Here is a 23,220-nt window from a genome sequence, read left to right on the forward strand (position 1 = left end):
ACACTTGATATTTTATAATTAAAATCAAACTTGGAACTTCATAAATTTGTGCCCCAGAAATTGATTTTTGAAAATTGTATAAAATTTCCAAAACATCTTCAAACAAAGTGTTTTTGTGGTTTCTGAAAAATTTATAAAGCAAGTTGTTTCAATCTTAAAATAACAAGCTACTGAAAAATAGGTTTGAGCTTCACATATTCAATCAGTAGCTCTTTCACACATTAAATCAATTGGTCTTCAGCAACAAATTCAGTTCAAGGTTAGTCTTTCAACTCAACGTACTGCAAATACAAGTTGCATTTACAAGTAAGAAATGAATCATCATTGCTTCTTGTGGAAAATTCTAGAAATTAAGTCGTCATAAGAAAGACAACAAGAAAAGAACAATGTATATGAAGAGGAAAATGCATCTGTGCAATGAGTAAAACAATATTTTTTCCTTCATTTATGAAAACTACAGCACAGAATAATGAAGATAGTTTGGGAATCCAATTGTAAGACAACCAACAATTTTATTTTGTCACATAAATAGTCACCAAAAAATACACATAATAGAGGACAATATGGTTTTCCCAAGTTTGCAAACTTCCAAAGTAATTTAGATCCATCCTCATCTTACACATTTGCTCATCTGGTAAATGGGTTTCCATTAAACTATGAGAAATCTTTGAAGCTACAGAACTCTTGATATCGCAATAATCCAATTTGGAAATTAACTGCAGTACTTTTTACATCAGTGCTACGTTATGACTAAATGAATAAAACAGTACCATTTTAATAACATAACAGTACAAATATTAATAAACCTTGCAGCACTGCAATCTGTTTGCAATTATCGGTACTGTCTAAAGATGTATACAGTCTGCATTCTTGAAAAGTGCACAGTGATATTCTGAAGGATAGGTCTTCATAAAACTTCATGCCAACACTTATTACATAATGGAGTCACTGAGCATTCAAGGAAAACTCTCAGAACAGTATCTGTCCGGCTTTATAAAGAAATGTCTTAATATTCCAATCCATGCAACTTAAAGTGGGGTTGCATATAATACATGAAAATGGTGTTTTGTAATCAATATTTTTGAAATTCCAGCCTTGATTTCAGTGGTCACTAACAATGATTGATAAACAATAATACTCCAAGGATTGATTTTATAAGCAGCAAACCTCAAATCAAAGACAACAATTGTGAAAGAGTGATCTGCCATCATTTAAAGAAAAAAGGTGATGAGATATTTAAAAACTACAGCCATGAGTCTATAATATCTGCTTCTTCCCAAATTATTTCCATGCCATCATGTGTACACATATTAATCCATCATTTGTTCAGATTTACACTATGATTTAATCCAGATTAAAAGATGGCAGGTTCTTTGACATTTATTACATTGTGCGTCACCTTTTCCAGTGAATAACCAAGCACAATAGCAAAAAGCAAAACACATAAATAGAAAGTCTATACATTAAAGAAACATAATAATTACTTTGAAAAGGCCCATCTTTTCCCAATACCCTCCCCTTCCTAATTAGTTTTCTGTCCCATTGGAATATAAATCTTTGACTACTGAAGATTAAATATATAACAGTCCATTAACTGTGTGTTTCAAAGGGTGTTGTAAGAAGTTATTAACTGCATTTTACTGATTTGAGCTTCAAAATACAAGATAAACAGAATGTGTAAGAGTATAGGCATTAGGGAACTACCAACACCAAATTCATTTATTTTCTAGAAAGTATTAACATATGCACACACACATCATAAGAGAAAAAGTTTTAAGCCAAAGAGTTCTGTTATTTTGCTATTATTTAAGTCCATGTTTCCAGTCTACAACAGCTAAATAAAAAACTATTCTTTGGCTCAGGTAAAAATAATTGCATGAAACGCTCAATGACAGCCTTAGGTCTCAACCAGAGATGACAAGTTTGAATTAGATTTTGAAAGCAGGTATGGGTAAGAAAATTCAGCCATTGCAATAGAGAAACCAAAACAAACCCTTATATATTACAGGGTTTCAACTATTAGTTGAGAACAGCAGATTCAATAGTTGCAAGGAATACCAATCAAAGTATGCTTAGTAGTTAATTTAAATTTCAAGTTACTGCACTCTATCAATGTCATGCAAAACTATTACCAAGATGATAAAGCATTTAGAACTTCTTGTATTTCATTCATCCAGTTTCCAATTTTTTGTATTGTGACCGAACACTGCAGTATTATCTCAAGAAATTCAAATCTCATTTGCGGAGTTTTTTCAGTTAGTATGAACCTGCCTATAAGAGCACATTTGTTGCTATGCATTTAATTCCACAATTTTGGTGTCACTGTTACTGTTGCTTAGCGGTCGTTTGGTTGACAACCTGGACTTCAGGGCATCTTCGATACTGTCCATCTCATCGTCAGAGTTATTAACACAGATGTGCCGATGATACAAAGGAGGGCTATGAAACAAATGGGAGAAATGTTTTTATTATAAACCCATTCATACAATTGATTTTTTTTTTTAATGCTACATTTAAAACTGTAGCAACAGTGTAAATTGTTTTGCTTTGAAGAAACAAAGTTATACTTCTGGCTTTTTCTTTTAGGGTGGCACAGTGGCTAGCACTGTTGCCTCAACGCCAGGACCGAGGTTCGATTCTGACCTCGAGTGACCGTGTGGAGTTTGCACATTCTCCCCGTGTCGGTGTGGGTTTCCTCCGGGTGCTCTGGGTCTCTGGGTCTCTGGGTCTCTGGGTCTCTGGGTCTCTGGGTCTCTGGGTCTCTGGGTCTCTGGGTCCCCCCCCCCCCCCCCCCCCCCCCCCCACCCCTAAAGTTGAAAGATGTGCAGGTTAGGTGGATTGGCCATGCTAAATTTCCCCTTCATGTCCAAAGGTTGGATGGGGGTACAGGGATAGGGTGGGGGTTGGGCCTATGTAAAATGCTCTTTTGAAGGTTTGGTGCATTCTCGTTGGGCCAAATGGCCTCCTTCTGCACTGTAGGGATTCTATGGCTCTATGATATAAAAACTGGAGCTGGCTTGACTCCCAGTAGATTCCCAAATTAGGCTTCCTCCTTAGAATGGTTTTGCATTGATGCTACAACCGTAGTAGAAATGCAGCCTTAAAATAGTTGTATGTGCTCATGTAAAAGCAACAGTAGATATCTAACAATTTGTTCAGGAGTGATCCTATGACAAAGTAGTTTTCTTGCTTTCCAGCAATTCATGGATGAAATGTCACCAGCCGTTGTTAGTTCCTATTAACTTCTCTGACAAAGTCCTGTGTGCAGGTAACATTGATAGGCTAGACATTAACAATCTATCTAGTGATGGTCAACAATGCTTGAATGATTAGTCATGCTTCAAATGTTTCGATAATTGAATGCGTTTTTTTCTCTTCTCCAAATTGGAGCATATTAACCAGGCAGTGGATTTCATCTCATGTATACTATAAAACTAACAAAATTCACTAACTAGAAGCAAGGAAATTATCGGTGATAGGTAATTAATTATAAGATGTTTTGTGGTGCATTTAACAAACAATAGTAATTCTCTCTTCATCACTTAGAAAATTGTACTTTCTCAGAAAAAATGTGAATGCAATCTAGTAAACACTGATGAACATAACACATGTTGAGATAAAGTTTCAGTGCTGACTGAAAATTAATTTACCAAACATGAAATGGATTTCATGCTGCACATCAGCCTGCTGTCCTTTCCAAAGCCAAAAAAAGAGCAACACTTAATCTGTATGTTTGTGGCAAAGGCGCAAATAGTGAATTTATGGTTACCTATTTCCCTCTTTTGCAAGTAAAAGCACATATCAAATTTTGAATGAGTACGAGAAAAGAAAAATGGAAAACACAGATCCGGTAACTTTAACACCAGGAATATAGAATAAACTGTTCAGAACACACTTTTAGTACTTAATGTGAGGGATGTTAATGGTAGTGAAGAGCACTTAAAGTTGTCTCAGAAGAAAACAAAACATGCACTTTTGACATAATCATTAAGATGAAGATGATGTGTTGAATGGTTCCCATTTCAGAAACCCTGGGGTAATTATAATGCCAGGCAGCAAATGGAGGGGTTCGTTTTTTTGCACTATGCCCATTATTACTCGCCCATGACATCAACAGAGAGCAAGAACAGGTGAGGTAGAAAATGAGTGCCGATCCCAAACTCACCTATTTACAGCCTTGGAGGTTAGGTTAAAATTACCCCCACCTACTATTAACATCAAGCACTTCCATGTCAGCACTCCGAAGCAGAGTAAAGCCCCTTAATTCTGCCCTAAGTTCAGAAAAGCAGCCCAACTATAAGACATGTTTTCAATTTTCCACATTAGTCACTCAGTAGCCTCTCTGTGCGAGGCCATCAGTTCAAAGCAAATCGTGGCCAGATTTTTGCTGTACACAATATCCATTAGGAATTATTAAAACTCTCGCAAACTTCTTTGATACAAGATTCTCACATAACTTTCATCCCATTGTAAGAGTGTTTCCTGTTCTTCTCTTATTTCCCTTTTCTTTATTTTTGCCGTTATCATTTTTGATCCATGGATGCTTAACAGACATGTATCTTTAAGTCAAACAACGGAGAGAACGAGGAATTCAAGAAATTGAACATAGTATATGATTAATTTGCTAGTGTTGGAACGGGAGAACTCAGACGTCTCGGCACCTGAGAGATGGGATGGAACCCAGTTCGATTGATTGGCTGGCAGGTGGCATTTTTCCCAGTAACAGGTATTGATTGGATTCTGCCTGACTGGAAAGATTTTCAGAGACCCAAGGAGTTCAGTTTTGGTTCCAGGACAAAGGGACAAGGACCTGCTCCCTCTCAGCTGGAGGGATGTTAATGGTAGTGAAGAGCACTTAAAGTTGTCAGAAAGACTGAGTTGATGTATTTCTGAATCAACAGGGTAACGGAATGAATGAATCTACAGGGAAACCACTACAGACTGTAAACAGAGACCTGGATCTCCAAGCTAACTTTGAAGACAGGTGTGCTTAAAGACAACCATCTGAAACAAAAGACTATTTTTCCTTTTACTTGTTATTTTCACCTCTCTCCTCCCCTCTGTGTTTGTCTGTCTTGAGTGTATATATAATAGAGGGAGAGGTTGGGGGGCAAGTTCAAGTGGGGGATTAAGAATTAGATAAGTTAACCAGTTGTATTTCTGCATATTTCTTGCTATAAACAGTAATTGTGTTGAAACTTACAAACCTGGTGACTCTTAATTTTTGGGCAGCCTAGGGTAAAAGACGTTGGAAATTGTTCTAAGAATTATTGTTTAATTCAATTGTTTTGAGATTCTGGGTCAAGTGGGCTGGAATTGATTGTACACTAGCTCAGGGTGTTGTAACACCATGAATAAGGCTGGATTTATATCCAGTCTTGTCTGCAACCCAATGTACTACCCAGTTCTGTTTTGTACTACATTATAATTGTTACAGCATAAACCAATTAATTTTTCAACGTTAGTAGGTTTCAGTTAAGTGAACTAATAATAATCATGCATCTTCATGCTACATTACACACAACAATTCAGATAAACCTACTTCACTAGTCACTTTCTGGTCTGTATAAGTACTTCATCATCACACTGTCTACTGGCTTCATTTTATTCTTGTCACTTCTTTTTGTTTTCTTTCCAGATTTTTCACCAGTTTTGTTTTCTTTACCACCTTCATCTTCTGAATTAGATTCTCTCTTTTTTGTACCTCGTTTGACACTGTTGGTACTTCGATATGAAACTGTGGAGCCTGAAGATGAGGAACTGGAAGACGATTCTAATGACTCCGAGTCACTTTCCTTCTTTTTGGATTTCTTCTTAGACTTCTTAGAGTGTTTCTTGGCGCCTTTCTTTCTCTGCTCTTTTTCTGATTCAGATGACTCAGAAACTGAAAATTTACTTTTCTTGCTATTGCCTTTCTTACTTTGTGATTTGTTGAAATCTAGAGAGGAGGAAGATCTCCGGTGGTTGAATGGCTGTTTATTTACTTCTTCCACATCCTCTTCAGAGTCTGGATCGAGACTTGTTCTTTTAAATGTAATTGGTTTATAATTCAGAACCTCATTAATGGCAGCTTCTAAATCAGGATCTAAATAATTCCTGTGACCCACAGGCTTAACATTAGAACAATCTGGCTGCACATCATCTGAAGCAGATGATCTAGGTCTGGGAGGAACACTATAACTGCGCCCTATGGAATGCTGGCTATATGATGATCTTTCACTTAGTGCTACACTAACAGCAGGATCATCATCATCAAACTCACCCAATCTACTCTTTGTGAAAGACAATCTTGAATCTGTCCGACTACCAAGTGAAGGGCTTTGCAATCCTATTTCTGATCTACGGTTGAGCAAAGGGCTAACTGGACTGAACAAATCACTATGATTGTCATCAAGTCGTGACAGGCTTCGCCTCAGGCTAGATGGAAGACTGGTTATAGCAATACTCGCAGATGATCTGACATCATCATCAGCTTCCAATTCCCGCCTTGTGGAAATACGACTTACAGGAACTGATACAGTAGAAGCTTTGTCAAAGTCAGGACTGGTTGCAGCCCATCTCCTGTCTAACCCTTTTCTAGCTCTACTTGTGGCCTCTGAATATGGCTGAGAAATAACAGATCCCTTATCATCCAAGTCATCAGCTCCTTTTGATTTTTTCCACGAAATAACAGAGAAGTTGTCATTTAAGTTGTCTGTACTGTTGGTCTTCTTTGTTCTCCGGAATGACCTATCTGGTGACATTGACCGTTCTTTACTAAGTGCTGACAGAAGCGAGTCATTATTGCTTTTACCACCAAGAGAATCTTTCATATTCCCTCTTTTACGATAGCTGAGAGAACTTATTACAGAAACTGGTCTACTGTCCTCCACTTCTTTCCCTTCTTTTAATTCCTTCCCTTCCTTTCCCTCTTTCAGGTCCAAAGTAACAGAAAATCTGGTTAATGGGCAACAAGGAAACAAAGAAAGAAAACCAAATTATAAAAAAGTCTACATAGTATAAAAGTAATCAACAGCAACAATGGACAATAACAGGAAAAGAAAAAGCAAAGGCACGCAAAAGTATTTGAAGTAGATGGTTGCGATAGGCTCAATTTATGAGAAAAGTGATAGGTAAAGGGGTAAAAAGGTTTTGTTTTAAAACTGCAAATTTTAGTGCATCTTCTATCCAATGTGTTTGAAAATTTGTATACATATTACTGGAAAAAATATTGATAACACCTCTTATTTTTTGCATTTTATTGAATAATGTAAAAGTGATATTCAATTTGATATTCTCCTACCAAGATAATATGCTAGTTTATAGTTTTGTAAATTTTGGAATAGAAACTACTTGCCATTTATATTCTACTAACCTTGAACTTTTTAGGCTTCCATCATCTGAATACGTTTTGGCTGAGCCCTTGTTCTTTGACAGCCAGGATTTGACACCATCCACTCGTTCGTCGACTTCAGAGTCTGTGTCGGAATCACCTTCACTGTTCCAAGACATGCATTGAAAAGATATGTTTTAACATTTATGAGTCTTTCTTTGTGGATTGATAATATATTCAGATTATAAGAAGGGGAGAACAGAACATTCACACAAGGTGACCAAATTAAATAAATATCATAGATCGTTTTTCAGCTCTCTGTAGCTGTTAGTTTTTTTGCATTACTTCGTACACATTCTGATTTCTACTTTTAAGTGCCAGATGCAGTTAGTAGAAGTAACAGGACAATCTCCAAGTTATGCTTAAAATTATAAATTGTAATCAATGCAGGCACCTATCAGATCAGAATTCTGACAAAAACAAATTATTTGTTTGCCCACTAATGAAGGATCTGTACGAAACATCATAATTTCTAGAATTGTCAGCGATTTTAAATTTGAGCAAGAAGGTATACCCCCTTTTTCTTTCAATGTGTTTTCCCTTTTGAAACATTGTTCAAATAACCATAATTCGCATGTCAGCCTAAATAGCGTTAATAAGCTGTTTGTGCATTAGGACATGATCGGCGAGCCAAATTCTGTTCTCACTGGATGTCCACATTTTCATATCTACCAGGAGTCACAGGAGTAACTAGGAGAAACTGGTAACGTGATGGAGGTTACCCATTCTAATCCAGGAGTCAATTGTCCAAGCTAGTTCAGCATAGACCAAAAATCAATCTTGGGTTAATTCTATTCTGAATGCCTAAGGTACTAAATGTGTAAATCTGCAGAATCTTCAAATATGATTTTGTTTTGCTACATAACATTTCTGATAATATTTGTTCAACTGCAATGAACTTGATGATTTTAAACCACAGAGCCTCACAATGACATTATCTCCCCGCCTTGAGAGATTCCTGGCAAAAGCAGATTGGCAACAGCTGTGAACAATCACTTGGTTAACCCCAGTGACTATCATTATTTTCAAATAATTGCTTGAGTTCAGCCAAAGCATCACCTTTAATGAAGGTCTGTGTTGTGGGAAGACAAATGATTAGGATTTATTAACAATCTATTTGGATAATTAGCACTTATTCTAAGGGATTTTGAATCTATATAGTGTAGTACACAGAACATACAGTGCAGAAGGTGGCCATTTGGCCCATCGAGTCTGCACCGACCCACTTAAGCCCTCACTTCCACCCTATCCCCGTAACCCAATAACCCCATCTCACCTTTTTGGTCACTAAGGGCAATTTATCATGGCCAATCCACCTAACCTGCATGTCTTTGGACTGTGGGAGGAAACCGGAGCACCCGGAGGAAACCCACGCAGACACGGGGAGAACGTGCAGACTCCGCACAGACAGTGAGTCAGGGGGGAATCGAACCTGGGACCCTGGATCTGTGAAGCCACAGTGCTATCCATTTGTGCTACCGTGCTGCCGTGCTGCCCCAAGTAGTATAGTATAGTATGCCCCAAGTAGTATTGGTAAAGTATGCTGAAGCAATTTTCATTAAGATGTCAGCTGAAAGCTGACGTGGCACCTTCTACAGCAGTCAGCATAAGGATGAAGCAACATGTTCCAGTTAAACCATATTTCAGTGATCGTAAACCGCCCATTCTTAAGACACAATCTACAGCAGTCAGCATAACTCAACCTAAGGACCAGACATGCCAACAGGTCTGGCATCAAGTAGGAAGGTTAGGGAGGGATCCATAGAAAACTGAAGGGTAGATAACACCCACTCTGCCTTGGTGCACTTAACTTGTTTAATGCAAAATTTAAAACAAGCATGATCCAATGTAAACAATATTACCTACATAACCACGCTCTGTATAAATGTCACCTGATTCTTTACATATGGCAGAGTCAGCTCCGGATGTCTATCTCTGAAGCTGGTCTTTCCAATGCGTTGGTCAATAAACGATTGTCTGTGCCTGAGATTCCCCTGATTATGTTGTGAGAAAGAGAAAAACCACAGCCTGGATTCGGGTTGACTCAGTCCAATGAACACCATATTGTAAAGTGGTATATGTTTGGGGAATTAAAAGCTTTGCAAAAATGTAATTCATTGATAACTTTCTCAAATACTTGGCAAATAAATTTGGACCAAACTAATAAATGTTTCAATCCAGGCACGCTGAAGTTTCAAAAACCAAAAACTCTTGAAACCACTTAACCGGTGTCAACAAATGTCGTTAAATTGACCACATAGATCAGATACTGAGCTTTGAATCCAGGAATGTTTCCTCTGGGGCATAGGTGTTCTCATATTTTAATAGCTATAGTTATTAGAATACAAGAACAGCTGCTCCCCAGAGGAAGCATTCCTTGATTGATTGCTTCAAGGGTTTGTGGTTTTTGACATTTCAAAGGATCTGGATGATTGATACTTTGTTATCTTAGTTCAGACTTTTATCCTCCCCCAAGCATGAGAGAAATTAATCAATGGATAATATTTTGTCAACTCTTGTTTTTACACATGGGACTACACATCATGCTGTTCATTAGTCCCACAAAGAGTACAGTTGGTGAATGAGTGTGGAACTGCCAGAACTTGGCACAGGGGATATGAGGGGACATATGGGATGGCTGGTGAAAGGGCAGAGATTGACATGGGGGCATGTGTGGGTGGGTTGAATGGCAGACGATGGTATAGGGTGTGTGTGGGAGAGAAGAAGTGGCATGGAGAGTGCTTGAAGGGTGAAGGGGATTTGAGGGGTGAGATTTGGAGAGCCATTGTATTTTTTTCCACTGAGACAAAGACCCATGGCTCTGAGGCAGGCCTTTCAAACAGCCCACATCTACATCCGGCAGTCCCTATGGCTGCCTCAGCATGTTTTCCCGGGTTGGCTGGCCTGACTCCAGCCTGCCCAAGCCCCAGCGATGAAAATCCCACCTTTACAGGCACTTTCTCCAGAGGTGGGCGGGCAAATCTGGGAACTTTCCCAACTCCGTCTAAATGCCTTGAGCATGCAAATCCAGGCCAATCCTTTCTAAAATAGAAAGCTGACAAATCATGGGCGAAATTCTCCCCAACGGCGCGATGTCCGCCGACTGGCGCCAAAAACGGCACCAATCAGACGGGCATCGCGCCGGCCCAAAGGTGCGGAATGCTCCGCATCTTTGGGGGCCGAGCCGCAACATTGAGGGGCTAGGCCGGCGCCGGAGGGATTTCCGCCCCGCCAGCTGGCGGAAATGGCGTTTGTTGCCCCGCCAGCTGGCGGAAATGGTGTTTGGTGCCCCGCCAGCTGGCGCGGAAATGCGGCGCATGCGCAGGAGCATCAGCGGCCGCTGACAGTTTCCCGCACATGGGCAGTGGGGAGAGTCTGTTCCGCCTCCGCCATGGTGGAGGCCGTGGCGGAGGCGGAAGGGAAAGAGTGCCCCCACGGCACAGGCCCGCACGCGGATCGGTGGGCCCCGATCGCGGGCCAGGCCACCGCGGGGGCACCCCCCGGGGTCAGATCGCCCCGTGCCCCCCCCCAGGACCCCGGAGCCTGCCCATAACACCTGGTCCCGCCGATAAATACCAGCTTTGATTTACGCCGGCGGGACTGGCAATTTCTGGGCGGGACTTCGGCCCATCCGGGCCGGAGAATTGAGCGGGGGGTCCCGCCAACCGGCGCGGCCTGATTCCCGCCCCCGCCCAATCTCCGGTACCGGAGACTTCGGCGGGGGTGGGATTCACGGCGGCCAACGGCCATTCTCCGACCCGGCGGGGAGTCGGAGAATGACGCCCCATGTCTGAACGGGCACATCAAAAGATGAGCAGAAAAGCTTAAGTTCAGATAACTATTAAACTGGTGCATTTGTTTCATTGCTGAGTACATAGTTGCAATAAGAAACGGCCATTAAATATGACTGCACACTCTTCTTGATTCAGATACAGCATGTAGTCAAAGATGACATACCTCAGATCGATTATTAATACAGGCATTATATTATGTTCCAATTGTACAGAAAAATCATGAAATTGGATAGAAGAGATTCTTAAGGGTGCTATTCAATTTGGTAGGCTATCAGCGCAGTTACTAATGATCAATAAAAATGCAGCTTATCCAGGGGTGCCCACAGATGTGAGAGAGGTGATGCCAGAGGAGAGGCGAGAATGACTGCCATCGACATCAAGGCAGCATTTGACCAGGTATGGGCATCACGGAGCCCTAACAAAACTGGAGTCGACAGGAATCAGGAGGAAAACTGGAGGAAAACTGTCTGCTGGTTGGAGTCATATATGGCAGGAAGGAAGATGATTGTGGTGGTTGTAGGTCCATCATCTCAGCTTCAGGACATCATGGCAGGCGTTTCTCAGGTTAGTGTTCTAAGCCCAACCATCTTCAGCTGCTTCATCAATGACCTTGCTTCCATCATAAGGTAAGGAAGTGGGGAGGTTCGCTGATGACTGCAAAATGTTTCGCACCATTTGTGACTCCTCATATACTGAAGCAGTTCATGTAAAAATGCAGCAAGATCTGGGCAATATCCAGGCTTGGGCTGACAACTGGCAAGTAGCATTCGTGTCACACAAGTGGCAGGAAATGACCATCTACACCAAGAGTGGATCTAACCATTGCCCCATGACATTCAATGTCATTACCCTGAATCCCCGTTTTCAACATCCTGAGGGTTACCATTTATTTCAAACTGAACCAGTCATATAAATACTGTGGCTACCAGAGCAGGTCAAAAGCTAGAAATCCTACGTTAAGTAACTCACCTTCTGACAGCCCAAAGCCTGCCCATCATATACAAGGCACAAGTCAGGAGTGTAATGGCACACTCTCCATTTGCCTGCATGAGTGCAGCTCCAACAACATTCAAGAAGCTTGGCCCCATCCAAGACAAAGCATCCCGCTTGATTATTATCCCTTCCACAAACATTCAATCCCTCCAACACCGACGAACAACTGCAGCAACTCATTAAGGCTACTTCGGCAGCACCTTCCACACCCATGACCACCACCATCTGGAACAGTGGTTCCCAACCTTTTATCTGTCATAGAATCATAGCATTTACAGTGCAGAAGGAGGCCATTTGACCCACCGAGTCTGCACCGGCCCTTGGAAAGAGCACCCTACCTAAGCCTACATCTCCACCCTATCCCCACACCTCCACCCTATCCCCGTAACCCCACCTAACCGTTTTTGGACACTAACGATAATTTAGCATGGCCAATCCACCTAACCTGCACATCTTTGGACTGTGGGAGGAAACCGGAGCACCCGGAGGAAATCCACGCAAACACGGGGAAAATGTGCAGACTCCGCACAGACAGTGACCCAAGCCGGGAATCGAACCTGGGACCCTGTATCTGTGAAGCCACTGTGCTCACCACTCTGCTACCGTGCTGCCCCACGTGTTGTCACCGTACACCTTTATACTATAAAAATCTTGAGGCACACCTCTGATATTCTCCAAATGCGATGCCCTCGAGCAAAAGCCTTTTATCTTTAAAACCTCATAAAAGCAGGTCAAGGCACAATTTTATGCACTTTTAATTAGTTTAAAAAGTTTTCAATGGAAGCATTATTACCATTTGCATGTGAAATACAATTTTGTTTTCTAAATTTAGAGAACCCAATCATTTTTCCAATTAAGGGGCAATTTAGCGTGGCCAATCCACCTACCCTGCACATCTTTGGGTTGTGGGGGCGAAACCCAAGCAAACACGGGGAGAATGTGCAAACTCCACATGGACAGTGACCCAGAGCCGGGATTGAACCCGGGACATCGGCGCCGTGATACAGCAGTGCTAACTACTGCACCACCGTGCGGTGCTGCCTGTGAAATACAATATTAAAGGTTTCAATTGTTTTTAGTTTTATCTCAAGTCTGCATTTCTCAATGTGAAGGTTCATGAATGAAGGAAATACTGGGAGCAGCATCTTATCAATAACAGTGAAGTGACATTTGGGTCTACCTCTGTGAGCAAAGTCTCTTAATCCGGGGAGGATCTTATAAATCAGGTTTGCACTATGTCACTTTGCCTGCCTGGTAAGACCAGAATTTATGGCTCGCCACGTTTTCGAGGTTGGATATTGAACAGTGGGCCATCCTACCAGGTACAAGAAGAAACCCCCTGGTGTTTGGAAACACACACTCTTTGGAATTAGCCGATCTGGGGTCAGATATCAGAAACTCTCTGAACTGGACAGTGCCCTCACGTTTTTTTGACATGCTGTGGAGCTCCCTAGTCCTGCAGCCTGTTCCAGAATCCTTCCCACCCAAAGCCTCTTTGGTTACTTGGGCTAACTTTCTGTCTGCTAAATATTCAAGGAAAAATTAGGAAGTCTGAGGAATCAAAACTATTCTTTATGCATAGATACAAAACATTCTGGTCTGAAACTCTGACCCAGTCTAAGTAAATGGACCCATTAACATTCTTGCCAAATAATTTGAAGAACAATGTACTTAATCCAATATAACCCTGATAAAAACAAGATCAGCCAATGCTGCAGATACTCAACATGAAGCATCATCTGGATGGAGAAACAGTAGAGTAAATGTTTCAGAGTGCTAACCTTTCAACAGAACTGGACACTATTAGACATTACAAATGCTAAACGAATTATTGAACTAGGAAAAAGTGGGATATCAGGGGCAGAACAATTAATGGGAACTAACAGATTGGAAGGGTCATTGGGAAATCTTGTCAAAAGAAGAATGCTCCAATTGTCCAGGAATGTAACAGACAAAGGTGGGTAATCCCTGGATGTGTTGAGCAGCCCTTTGGCTGTGCACCAAGACGGAAATCACCAACCCAAACACCAATCCACATCTGCTTCACTTCCAGTGGCTGTGGTTTAGCCAGATATCATTTGCCGAATATTCCTTTGAAAAACCCATAGTTACATCTTAGTAACCCGCAGGAAACAACGTAACTAATCAAAATAAATGTTGTTGTTTCTCATTGCAGTGTGCTGCGGCATACTGGTTGAAAACCACTGATTTAGAAGGACAAGAGGACAAGATACCTGGGAACACCACCCACCTGGAGGCTCCCTTCCAAGTCACTCACCATCCGGACTTGGAAATATATTGCCATTACTTCACTGTTACTGTGTCAAAATCCTGGAATTCCTTTCCTAACAGCAGTGCGGGTGCGCCTACATCTCAAGGACTGCAGCGGTTCAAGAAGGCAACTCAGCACAACCTTCTCAAGGGCAACTAGGGATGGGAAATTAATGCTGGCCTAGCCAGCAATGCCCACATCCTGTAAATGACTGAAAAAAAAGCAAAAAGATCAAGTACAATCCACAATAAGATAGATGTACTTTAGAAGGAATTATCTTTTTTAATTGCATGATTAAGCCATGATCTAAAAGCATACTGTTGGAGATGACCCAAAATGTATTTTTCTCTTTTGCGTTTCAAGTTCTTATGAACAAAATCAGAAGTTATTTTATTCGAACTTTATGCAATAATTGCCCGTCTTCTGGATTAAAAACAAGTTCTTAACCCATTTTTATTGACACGCAAAGATAAACTGCTTACTTTTAATCATTTTCTTGCGCTCAAAGTGAGGAATAATGTTGGAAGCTCAACATTTGCTATTTGGTGTCAGACACAGAAGAGATCAGTTAACTGCAGCAATTTGCAAAATTTCCCCTCATTAGCCAAAACAATCATGTGGCCAATCACCCATATTCAGTAGATGCTGAATTGGGTAATGTTTTGTGCTTCATGCCCATACCCACTAGGAACTTCAGCAAGACTGTCTAAACTCATTCCACACCGGGCCCTTACAACAGCAGACAGTAAACGTTTATCAGATCAATGTGGGATGAATTTGAACAAAGGTTACAAGAGATGAAAAGCGAGTTGATTGTCTACTGAGTCTCCCAATTCGCCCCCAATCCATTTTTAAAAGGCACTTAATAAGATGGCAGGCAATTTCTGATGAACGACCATGGTTCAGTGCTAAAAATGTGAAGAGGTCTTTGTTTTGATTTTATAAATTTAAAGTTCCCATTTCATTTGTTTTCCAATTAAGGGGAAATTTAACACATCTTTGGATTGTGGGGGCGAGACCCACGCAGGCACAGGGAGAATGGGCAAACTCCACAAGGACAGTGACCCGGGACCGAACCCGTGGCCTTGGTGCAATGAGGCAGCAGTGCTAATCACTGTGCCGCCCTTGAAGAAGTCTTTGCAGTCCATTGAATTCACTTTAAAAAAAAATTATACTACAATTAACAAACAAATTAAGTACTAAAATGAGTATCTTCATAAATGATACTATGATATTAATAATTAATCAACTACACTTATTAGTTGTGAATATTTTTTCAAACCTCAAGGTGTACCATGCATAATGGCACCAAAATTCCTGCAGTTTCAAACGGTTAGTTGTGAGCATTGTTGGGAAAACTTAATTACAATTGGTGTCACATTGGTCCTTGATGACAATTCATTAAACACTACAGAATCACAATAAATGATGCAAACGGTTTTCATTAGCAGACATTAATATCGTTCATGGTACAGAGACTCTGTGGATCACTATTAGGCAGAAGTACATTCATCTCCAATTGTTAGAACTTGCTTCATAAGCTGATGTCTTGAAATTTGAACAATTATTCCATTGTGTAACTTAAATAAATTAATCGACGTGGAGCAACTTCTCAAAAAAGCAGGGATCTAACTTTGTAGAGTGATTTTGGTTCATACGCGCATGCATTCTTCGGTTTTAAAAGTGATGCCATGCAGGTAGAAACCGAACATAAAAGTTAAAGGTCATGCTTAGGTTAGATTTGGATACATGTTTGAAGTCATTCTGATAGGGTTCTCACATTTTATTCTTTTTTTTCTGATACTTTGTCACCATATCTTGCAAACTGCAAATAAAAATAAACACAACAAAGCCCAAAAATCAACACCAGTTTGGGAGTAGGGCAGGGATAGATGAATTGATACACATGAAAACTACACACAGGAATATGCTATTGCAAATAAAGATAAATACAAAAAGGTGAAGAAAATAAAGACAAATATAATATGAAAATAGTAGATCAAATGAAACCTCCATTGTCTTAATGAAGAAATGATGTGGAGATGCCGGCATTGGACTGGGGTGAGCACGGTAAGAAGTCTTACAACGCCAGGTTAAAGTCCAACAGGTTTGTTTCAAATCACCAGCTTTCGGAGCGCAGCTCCTTCATCAGGAGAGTGAAGAGATGGGTTCCAGAAACACATATATAGACAAAGTCAATGATGCAAGATGATACTTTGAATGCGAGTCTTTGCAGGTAATTAAGTCTTTACAGATCCAGAAGGTGCGACTGGAGAGAGGGATAATCACAGGTTAAAGAGGTGTGAATGGTCTCAAGCCAGGACAGTTGGTAGGATTTCGCAAGCCCAGGCCAGATGGTGGGGGGGGTGAATGTTAAGAGACATGAATCTAAGGTCCCGGTTGAGGCCGTACTCATGTGTGCATAACTTGGCTATCAGTTTCTGCTCGGCGAATCTCCGTTGTCACGCGTCCTGAAGTGCGCCTTGGAGAACGCTTATCCGAAGATCAGAGGCTGAATGCCCTTGACTGCTGAAGTATTCCCTGACTGGAAGGGAACATTCCTGCCTGCCGATTGTTGTGCGATGTCTGTTCATTCGTTGTTGCAGCGTCTGCATGGTCTCGCCAATATACCACACCTTGGGACAACCATTCCTACAGTGTATGAGGTAGACAACGTTGGCCGCGTCGCACAAGTATGTACCACGTACCTGGTGGGTGGTGATCTCATGTGTAATGGTGGTACCCATGTTGATGATCTGGCACGTATTGCAGAGGTTGCCATGGCAGGGTTGTGTGGTGCCGTCCTGAAGGCTGGGTAGTCTGCTGCAAACAATGGTCTGTTTGAGGTTGCGTGATTGTTTAAAGACAAGTAGTGGGGGTGTGGGGATGGCCTTGGCAAGATGTTAGTCTTCATCGATGACGTGTTGAAGGCTGTGAAGGAGATGTCGTAGTTTCTCTGCTCCGGGGAAGTACTGGATGACGAAAGGTATTCTGTCGGTTGTGTCCTGTATTTGTCTTCTGAGGAGGTCGGTGAGGTTTTTTGCTGTGGCGTGTTGGAATTGTCGATTGATAAGTCGAGCACACCTCAATACGGCAACATCTTCATGCACAAGTTCGAACAAGACCTCCTCAACGCACAGGACCTTCAACTGACGCTATACACCAGATACATCAATGACATTTTTTTCCTTTGGACCCACGGCGAAGAATCACTGAAACGACTACACAATGATATTAATAAGTTTCATCCCACCATCAGTATCACCATGGACTACTCTCCAGAATCAGTTGCATTCTTGGACACATGCATCTCCATCAAGGACAGTCACCTCAGCACTTCGCTTTACCGCAAGCCCATGGATAACTTCACGATGCTCCACTTCTCCAGCTTCCACTCGAAACACAGTAAAGAAGCCCTCCGTATATACAGGATCGGCTCAGACAAGGAGGAACGTAACAGGCATGTACAGACTTTAAAAGATACCCTCTTAAGAACGGGACATGGTGCTCAACTCATCGATCGACAATTTCAACGGGCCACAGCAAATAATCGCACCAACCTCCTCAGAAGACAAACACAGGACACACCCGACAGAGTACCCTTAGTCGTCCAGTACTTCCCTGGAGCGGAGAAACTACGACATCTTCTTTGCAGCCTTCAACACGTCATCGATGAAGACCAGCATCTTGCCAAGGCCATCCTAACAACTTGCCTCCAAACAACTGCGCAACCTCAAACAGACCATTGTTTGCAGCAAACTAGCCATCTTTTAAGAGAACAAAACCCTGCCATGGCAACCCCTGTAAGACGTGCCAGATCGACGTGGGTACCACCATTACATGCGAGAACACCACCCACCAGGTACGCGGTACGTACTTGTGTGACTTGGCCAATGTTGTCTACCTCATACACTGCAGGAAAGGATGTCCCGAAGCGTGGTACATTGGCGAAACCATGCAGACGTTGCAACAATCGGCAGGCAGGAACGTTCCCTTCCAGTCAGGGAGCACTTCAGCAGTCAAGGGCATTCAGCCTCTGATCTTCGGGTAAGCATTCTCCAAGGCAGCCTTCAGGACACGCGACAACGCAGAATCGCCAAGCAGAAACTGATAGCTTAAGTACGGCCTCAACAGGGACCTTGGATTCATGTCTCATTACATTCAACCCCCACCATCTGGCCTGGGCTTGCAAAATCCTACCAACTGTCCTGGCTTGAGACAATTCACACCTCTTTAACCTGTGATTATCCCTCGCTCCAGCGCACCGTCTGGACTTGTAAAGACCTAATCACCTGCAGACTCAAATTCAATGTATCATCTTGCATCATTGACTTTGTCTCTATATGTGGTTGTGGAACCCATCTCTTCACTCACCTGATGAAGGAGCTGCGCTCCGTAAGTTAGCGATTCGAAACAAACCTGTTGGATCTTTTTTTTAATTACTTTTTTTGAGTTACAAAGCGAACCCCTTATCCAGCTCCTTGCCTGCTCCAAAAACTAATTCAAATTGAATCCAATTCATGGTCCCCACAAGAGAGACATGCCAGATCTGAGCCAATTGATCTTAGCCAAAAGGCCGAGAAGCGATTACCTGTTCGACCTTTACCTGGTGTTGTATGACCTCTTAATGAAGAAAGTGCACTGATTTGCATGCAGCTAATATTTGCAGTCAGAACTAACTTTAAAAACTTCATCAACAAAAACAGAAATCCGGACGATCTCAGCAGGCCTGACAGCATCTGTGGAGCGAGAAGGGAGCTACCCTTTAGAGTCTGGATCACTCTTTGTCAAAGGCTGGATATCTCTTTTGTCAGCTTTGACCAACGGTTACCTCGACTCGAATCGTTACCTCTCTTCTCTTTCCACAGATGCTGTCAGATCTGCTAAGAACTTCCAGAATTTTCTGCTTTTGTTTCAGATTCCAGAACCTGCAATATATTTAAAATCTTCAAACTAGCTGATCAGCTTTTTGCTGTAGCAAAGTAGACCACTTCCATGTTTGTATCGATTGTAAATTAATCAGCATCTTTCACTTATTTATTTCAAAATTAATTACTGAGCTTCATGTAGCAACACTATTGATAATGCCGCACAACCATTGTTACTGAAAACACAGGCTAGAATTCTGCGCATACGAGTAATTTTTTTTGTAATGCAGCCAAGCATGATTTTTTTAAAAAAATTCCAAGAGGCAATTTAGCGCGACCAATCCACCTACCCTGCACATCTTTGGGTTGTGGGGGTGAGACCCACGCAGACACGGGAAGTATGTGCAAATTCCACAATAACCACTGCGCCACCGTGCCGCGATCATGCCTAAGGTTTCTCAGTAGATAATTTGTAGGATGGTGATATCTTTTACATTGTTTGCACATCTTTGCACCTTGGAATCAACCTTTAGCCCAACAGATATCAGCATGCCTCGTGAAAAACAAAAATTTAAAACATGCCCGTATTACACATCATACCTGTTGATAAGATCTTCATTTTCATCACTCTCCATTTCATCTTCAATTGCTGCTTGCAGATCTCCAATTCTTTTAAAAGCAAGTTTAAGGTCAGATTGTAAACTCTGATTTGCAGCTTCAAGGCTCTCGATATCCATTTCCTGTAAAACAAGCCCAAGTGACGGATTATTAAAATATCTTCAAAAGAAGGAAAAAAAACTTTTTTTCCCAATCCTCCTTACATGATATCTAAAAGCCACTTTTCAAAGTGCACCTGAACAAGACAGGGTTTGGTTGTGATGACCATCAAGATTTGATCATGCAACATCACCAATTCATTAGGTTCACTCAAAGAATGGCCAATTGGATGAGGCATGAGAGGCCTTCTTTAATCTATAGAGCTTCGTCCCAGCCTAACGTGCTGTTATGAGTGGGAAAAAAAAGATCTGACAGGGTGAAAACACCTGCAAATGTTTTTCTTTAATAAATGCAGCAGTGCATTTTATTTCAAGGCACTAGTATTATTACTGTGTTATGAAAATTAATATCTACATGCTGCATGTAAACAAATCAGTTCAGATTTAATTTCAGAGCTTTTAGTTGCATGACTTAGTGGTGCAAATATCCTTCTGCTATGCTAAGTCATAAAACTATGTGAACTATCTGCAGAACTATCTGCAGAGCTTGTATGAGATAATTCTCCAATATATTACATGCATGCGTACAAATTCACAGATCATTCCGCCTTAAAATAAACAGTTTAGGAGAGTAACTCAGCTCAGCTACATTTTTGTTAACATTGCTTAACGGTATGACTTCAAAAGCTGCATTTGAATATGGATTGCAATCGTGAATCCAGCAGCAAGAAAGTTAAAAAAAATTGTCAGATGGAGGATTAATAAATGTTCACTTACTAGCTCATGTTTTTTGCGACTGGCTTCAGCTTCCTTCTTGCCAAGTTCCCCCATTTCTTCCTTTACATCCCTCTGCTGTCGTTGCAGTCGCTTATTTTGCTCCTTCTCCCGATTTTCAGCAGCTGCCCTCTGATCTCTCTCTTCTCCCAGTTTTTCCAGGTTTTCCTTGAGACGGCTAACTAGGGTCTATGCAAAGCAGTGAAGCACAGTCAACTACAGATGGAGGCATACTTAACATCTTTTCATGTTTTGGAACACAATTCAATGTGTGCAAAATCAAACTCATTTATGCAACATTTATACAGGGGCGGCACTGTGACTCAGTGGCTAGCACTGCTGCCTCACAGCTCCAGGGTCCCGTGTTCAATTCCGGCCTCAGGTGACTGTCTGTGTGGTGTTTGCACTTTCTCACAGTGTCCGTGCGAGTTTCCTTCGGGTGCTCTGGTTTTCCCTCATAGTCCAAAGATGTGCGGGTTAGGTGGACTGGCCAGGCTAAATTGCCCCTTAGTGTTCAAAAACAGTTAGGTGCGGCCACTGGGTTACGGCAATATTGTGGAGGTGTGGGGTTAAGTAAGATGCTCTTTCCAAAGGCCGGTGCAGACTAGAAGGGCCAAATAGCCTCCTTCTGCACTGTAAATTCTATGATTCTATGATCCTGGCACAAAAGTTATTCGAATATGAATGTAAATCATTCTTATTTTCATTCAAATTTTCAGGAATTTTATTTTTCTGGTTAATATGAGGGAAATAGGGATTAAACACCAATGCACATGCAAACTAAGTTTAGCCTGTTTTATTTTGCTCCTTCATTCTGAGTGGCTATACTGGACGTGAACCTAGACAGGAGTATTCTGGAAAATGGAAAACGGACAAACATAACCCTATCCTACCTTGGCAGTCAGATGTACACGCTTTGTAATAAAGATCATCAGAAAATAGAAAGGGCAATTCCTGATAAATGAAAGCACTGAAAATAGCAGTTCCCACTTCCATAGAAACTTAGCTGATTTTTCTTCCACAAGATTAAGGGTAATAGTAATGCACCTCCTGAAATTGGCTGAGGGAGAAAGAACTTGCATTTAAAACGTGTATCACATTTCCCAGATTTATGTTCTGGAGCATAATGATCTGTAGGAATTAATACAACACTAGTTCATTTGAAGTCAGCAACTTCAAAAAAGTTAATTTTGGGCTTATCAGGGCGGCACGGCGGCGCAGTGGTTGGCACTGCTGCCTCATGGTGCCGAGGACCCGGGTTCTATCCCGGCCCCGGATTACTGTCTGTGTGGAGTTTGCACATTCTCCCTGTGCCTGCGTGGGTCTCACCCCACAACCCCAAGATGTGCAGGGTAGGTGGATTGGCCATGCTAAATTGCCCTTTAATTGGAAACAAAAAGAATTGGGTACTCTAAATTTATTAAAAACAAATTATGGGCTTATGCTTCTTTGCTGATGTAAGCTAGTTTGTTAACTATGGGCGGAATTCTCCAGCCCCTGAGCCGCATGTTTCTCGGCGACATGCCGTTCGCTGGCAGTGGGATTCTCTGTTCCCATCGCTGTCAATGGGAATTCCCATTGAAGTCACCCCACGCCACTGGGAAACCCGCAAGCGGGGATGCACTGCCGGCAGGACCAGAGAATCCCGCCACCAGAGAACGGCCGGAGAATTCCAGCCTATGTCAGTCATGGACTTGGGAAATAATATTAATATTGGACCAGAAGGGTGAATGTGTGATTAATTTTAATCTAATAACATTCTTTCTCTATTCCAATTCATGATACATAAATTGCAAGTACATCTCTCTGAACACAGTCTGTTTCCCATATTTTAAAACATCAAAGGTTGATCAACAATAATTAATGTGACCCTGTTAGAATAAAATCTGATTTGTATGAAGTAATTACTGAATACGATTCAGAAGAAATAACCATTAAAAAGGGCCATTGATCAAATAGACTGCAAGTGTGTTATCTTGGAAGGACAATATTTTTAATGCAAATGTGGGTACATTGCCCTGAGACATAAGCACTCACTCATCCCTGAAGAAAACAAAATCTCTCCTCTAATGGCAACATAGAAGCACTTAAGACCAATGTTGAAGGCCGACTGGAATTTTATAATCACGTTCCAGATCCCTACAGGCGGTAAGGGACAATGCAGCTGCTGGATGCAGTCTACTGGTGGCATACCAGGGAGGGCAGCAGTGCACCAGGCAGGCTTTGAAGACCAGCCTGCCTGCCTGGGCTCAGCTGCAGCCCGAGGTCACCCTGTTAAACACTTTCCTCCCACAATGGGAGCCCGGCTGCTGCACCTATTTTTTTATTTTGAAGTTAAAGAAGCTGGAGAGAGGCGCCTCCATTTTGGGATGCCCTTTCCCTCATTTATCTTCAATGGCATCCTGCTGCTGATCAAAGCTGGAAGACCTCA

The 23,220-nt window shown here is 41.7% G+C and overlaps 1 protein-coding gene across 13 annotated transcripts in view; it reads right to left on the bottom strand.

Annotated features, from left to right (window-relative positions):
* Window positions 1-492: 492 nt before the first annotated feature.
* myo18ab (myosin XVIIIA b) overlaps window positions 493-23,220 on the bottom strand; it is a 351,310-nt gene continuing 328,582 nt past the window's right edge. For 9 of the 13 annotated variants that reach the window (XM_072469592.1, XM_072469591.1, XM_072469590.1 and 6 more), the window contains 6 exons: window positions 20,793-20,978; window positions 19,900-20,039; window positions 16,212-16,256; window positions 7,355-7,477; window positions 5,543-6,936; window positions 2,279-2,439 (listed from right to left, as the gene is read on the bottom strand). In XM_072469592.1, the coding sequence (XP_072325693.1) occupies window positions 5,547-6,936; window positions 7,355-7,477; window positions 16,212-16,256; window positions 19,900-20,039; window positions 20,793-20,978 (1,884 nt within the window). In that variant the 3' untranslated portion in view covers window positions 2,279-2,439; window positions 5,543-5,546. Of the gene's footprint in view, window positions 2,440-5,542; window positions 6,937-7,354; window positions 7,478-16,211; window positions 16,257-19,899; window positions 20,040-20,792; window positions 20,979-23,220 lie in introns of all 13 variants that reach the window. The other 4 variants (XM_072469599.1, XM_072469589.1, XM_072469597.1 and 1 more) reach the window with 3 other exon arrangements.

The sequence above is a fragment of the Scyliorhinus torazame genome, chromosome 12 (genome assembly GCF_047496885.1).
Source record: "Scyliorhinus torazame isolate Kashiwa2021f chromosome 12, sScyTor2.1, whole genome shotgun sequence".
In the NCBI taxonomy this organism is placed as follows: domain Eukaryota; kingdom Metazoa; phylum Chordata; class Chondrichthyes; order Carcharhiniformes; family Scyliorhinidae; genus Scyliorhinus; species Scyliorhinus torazame.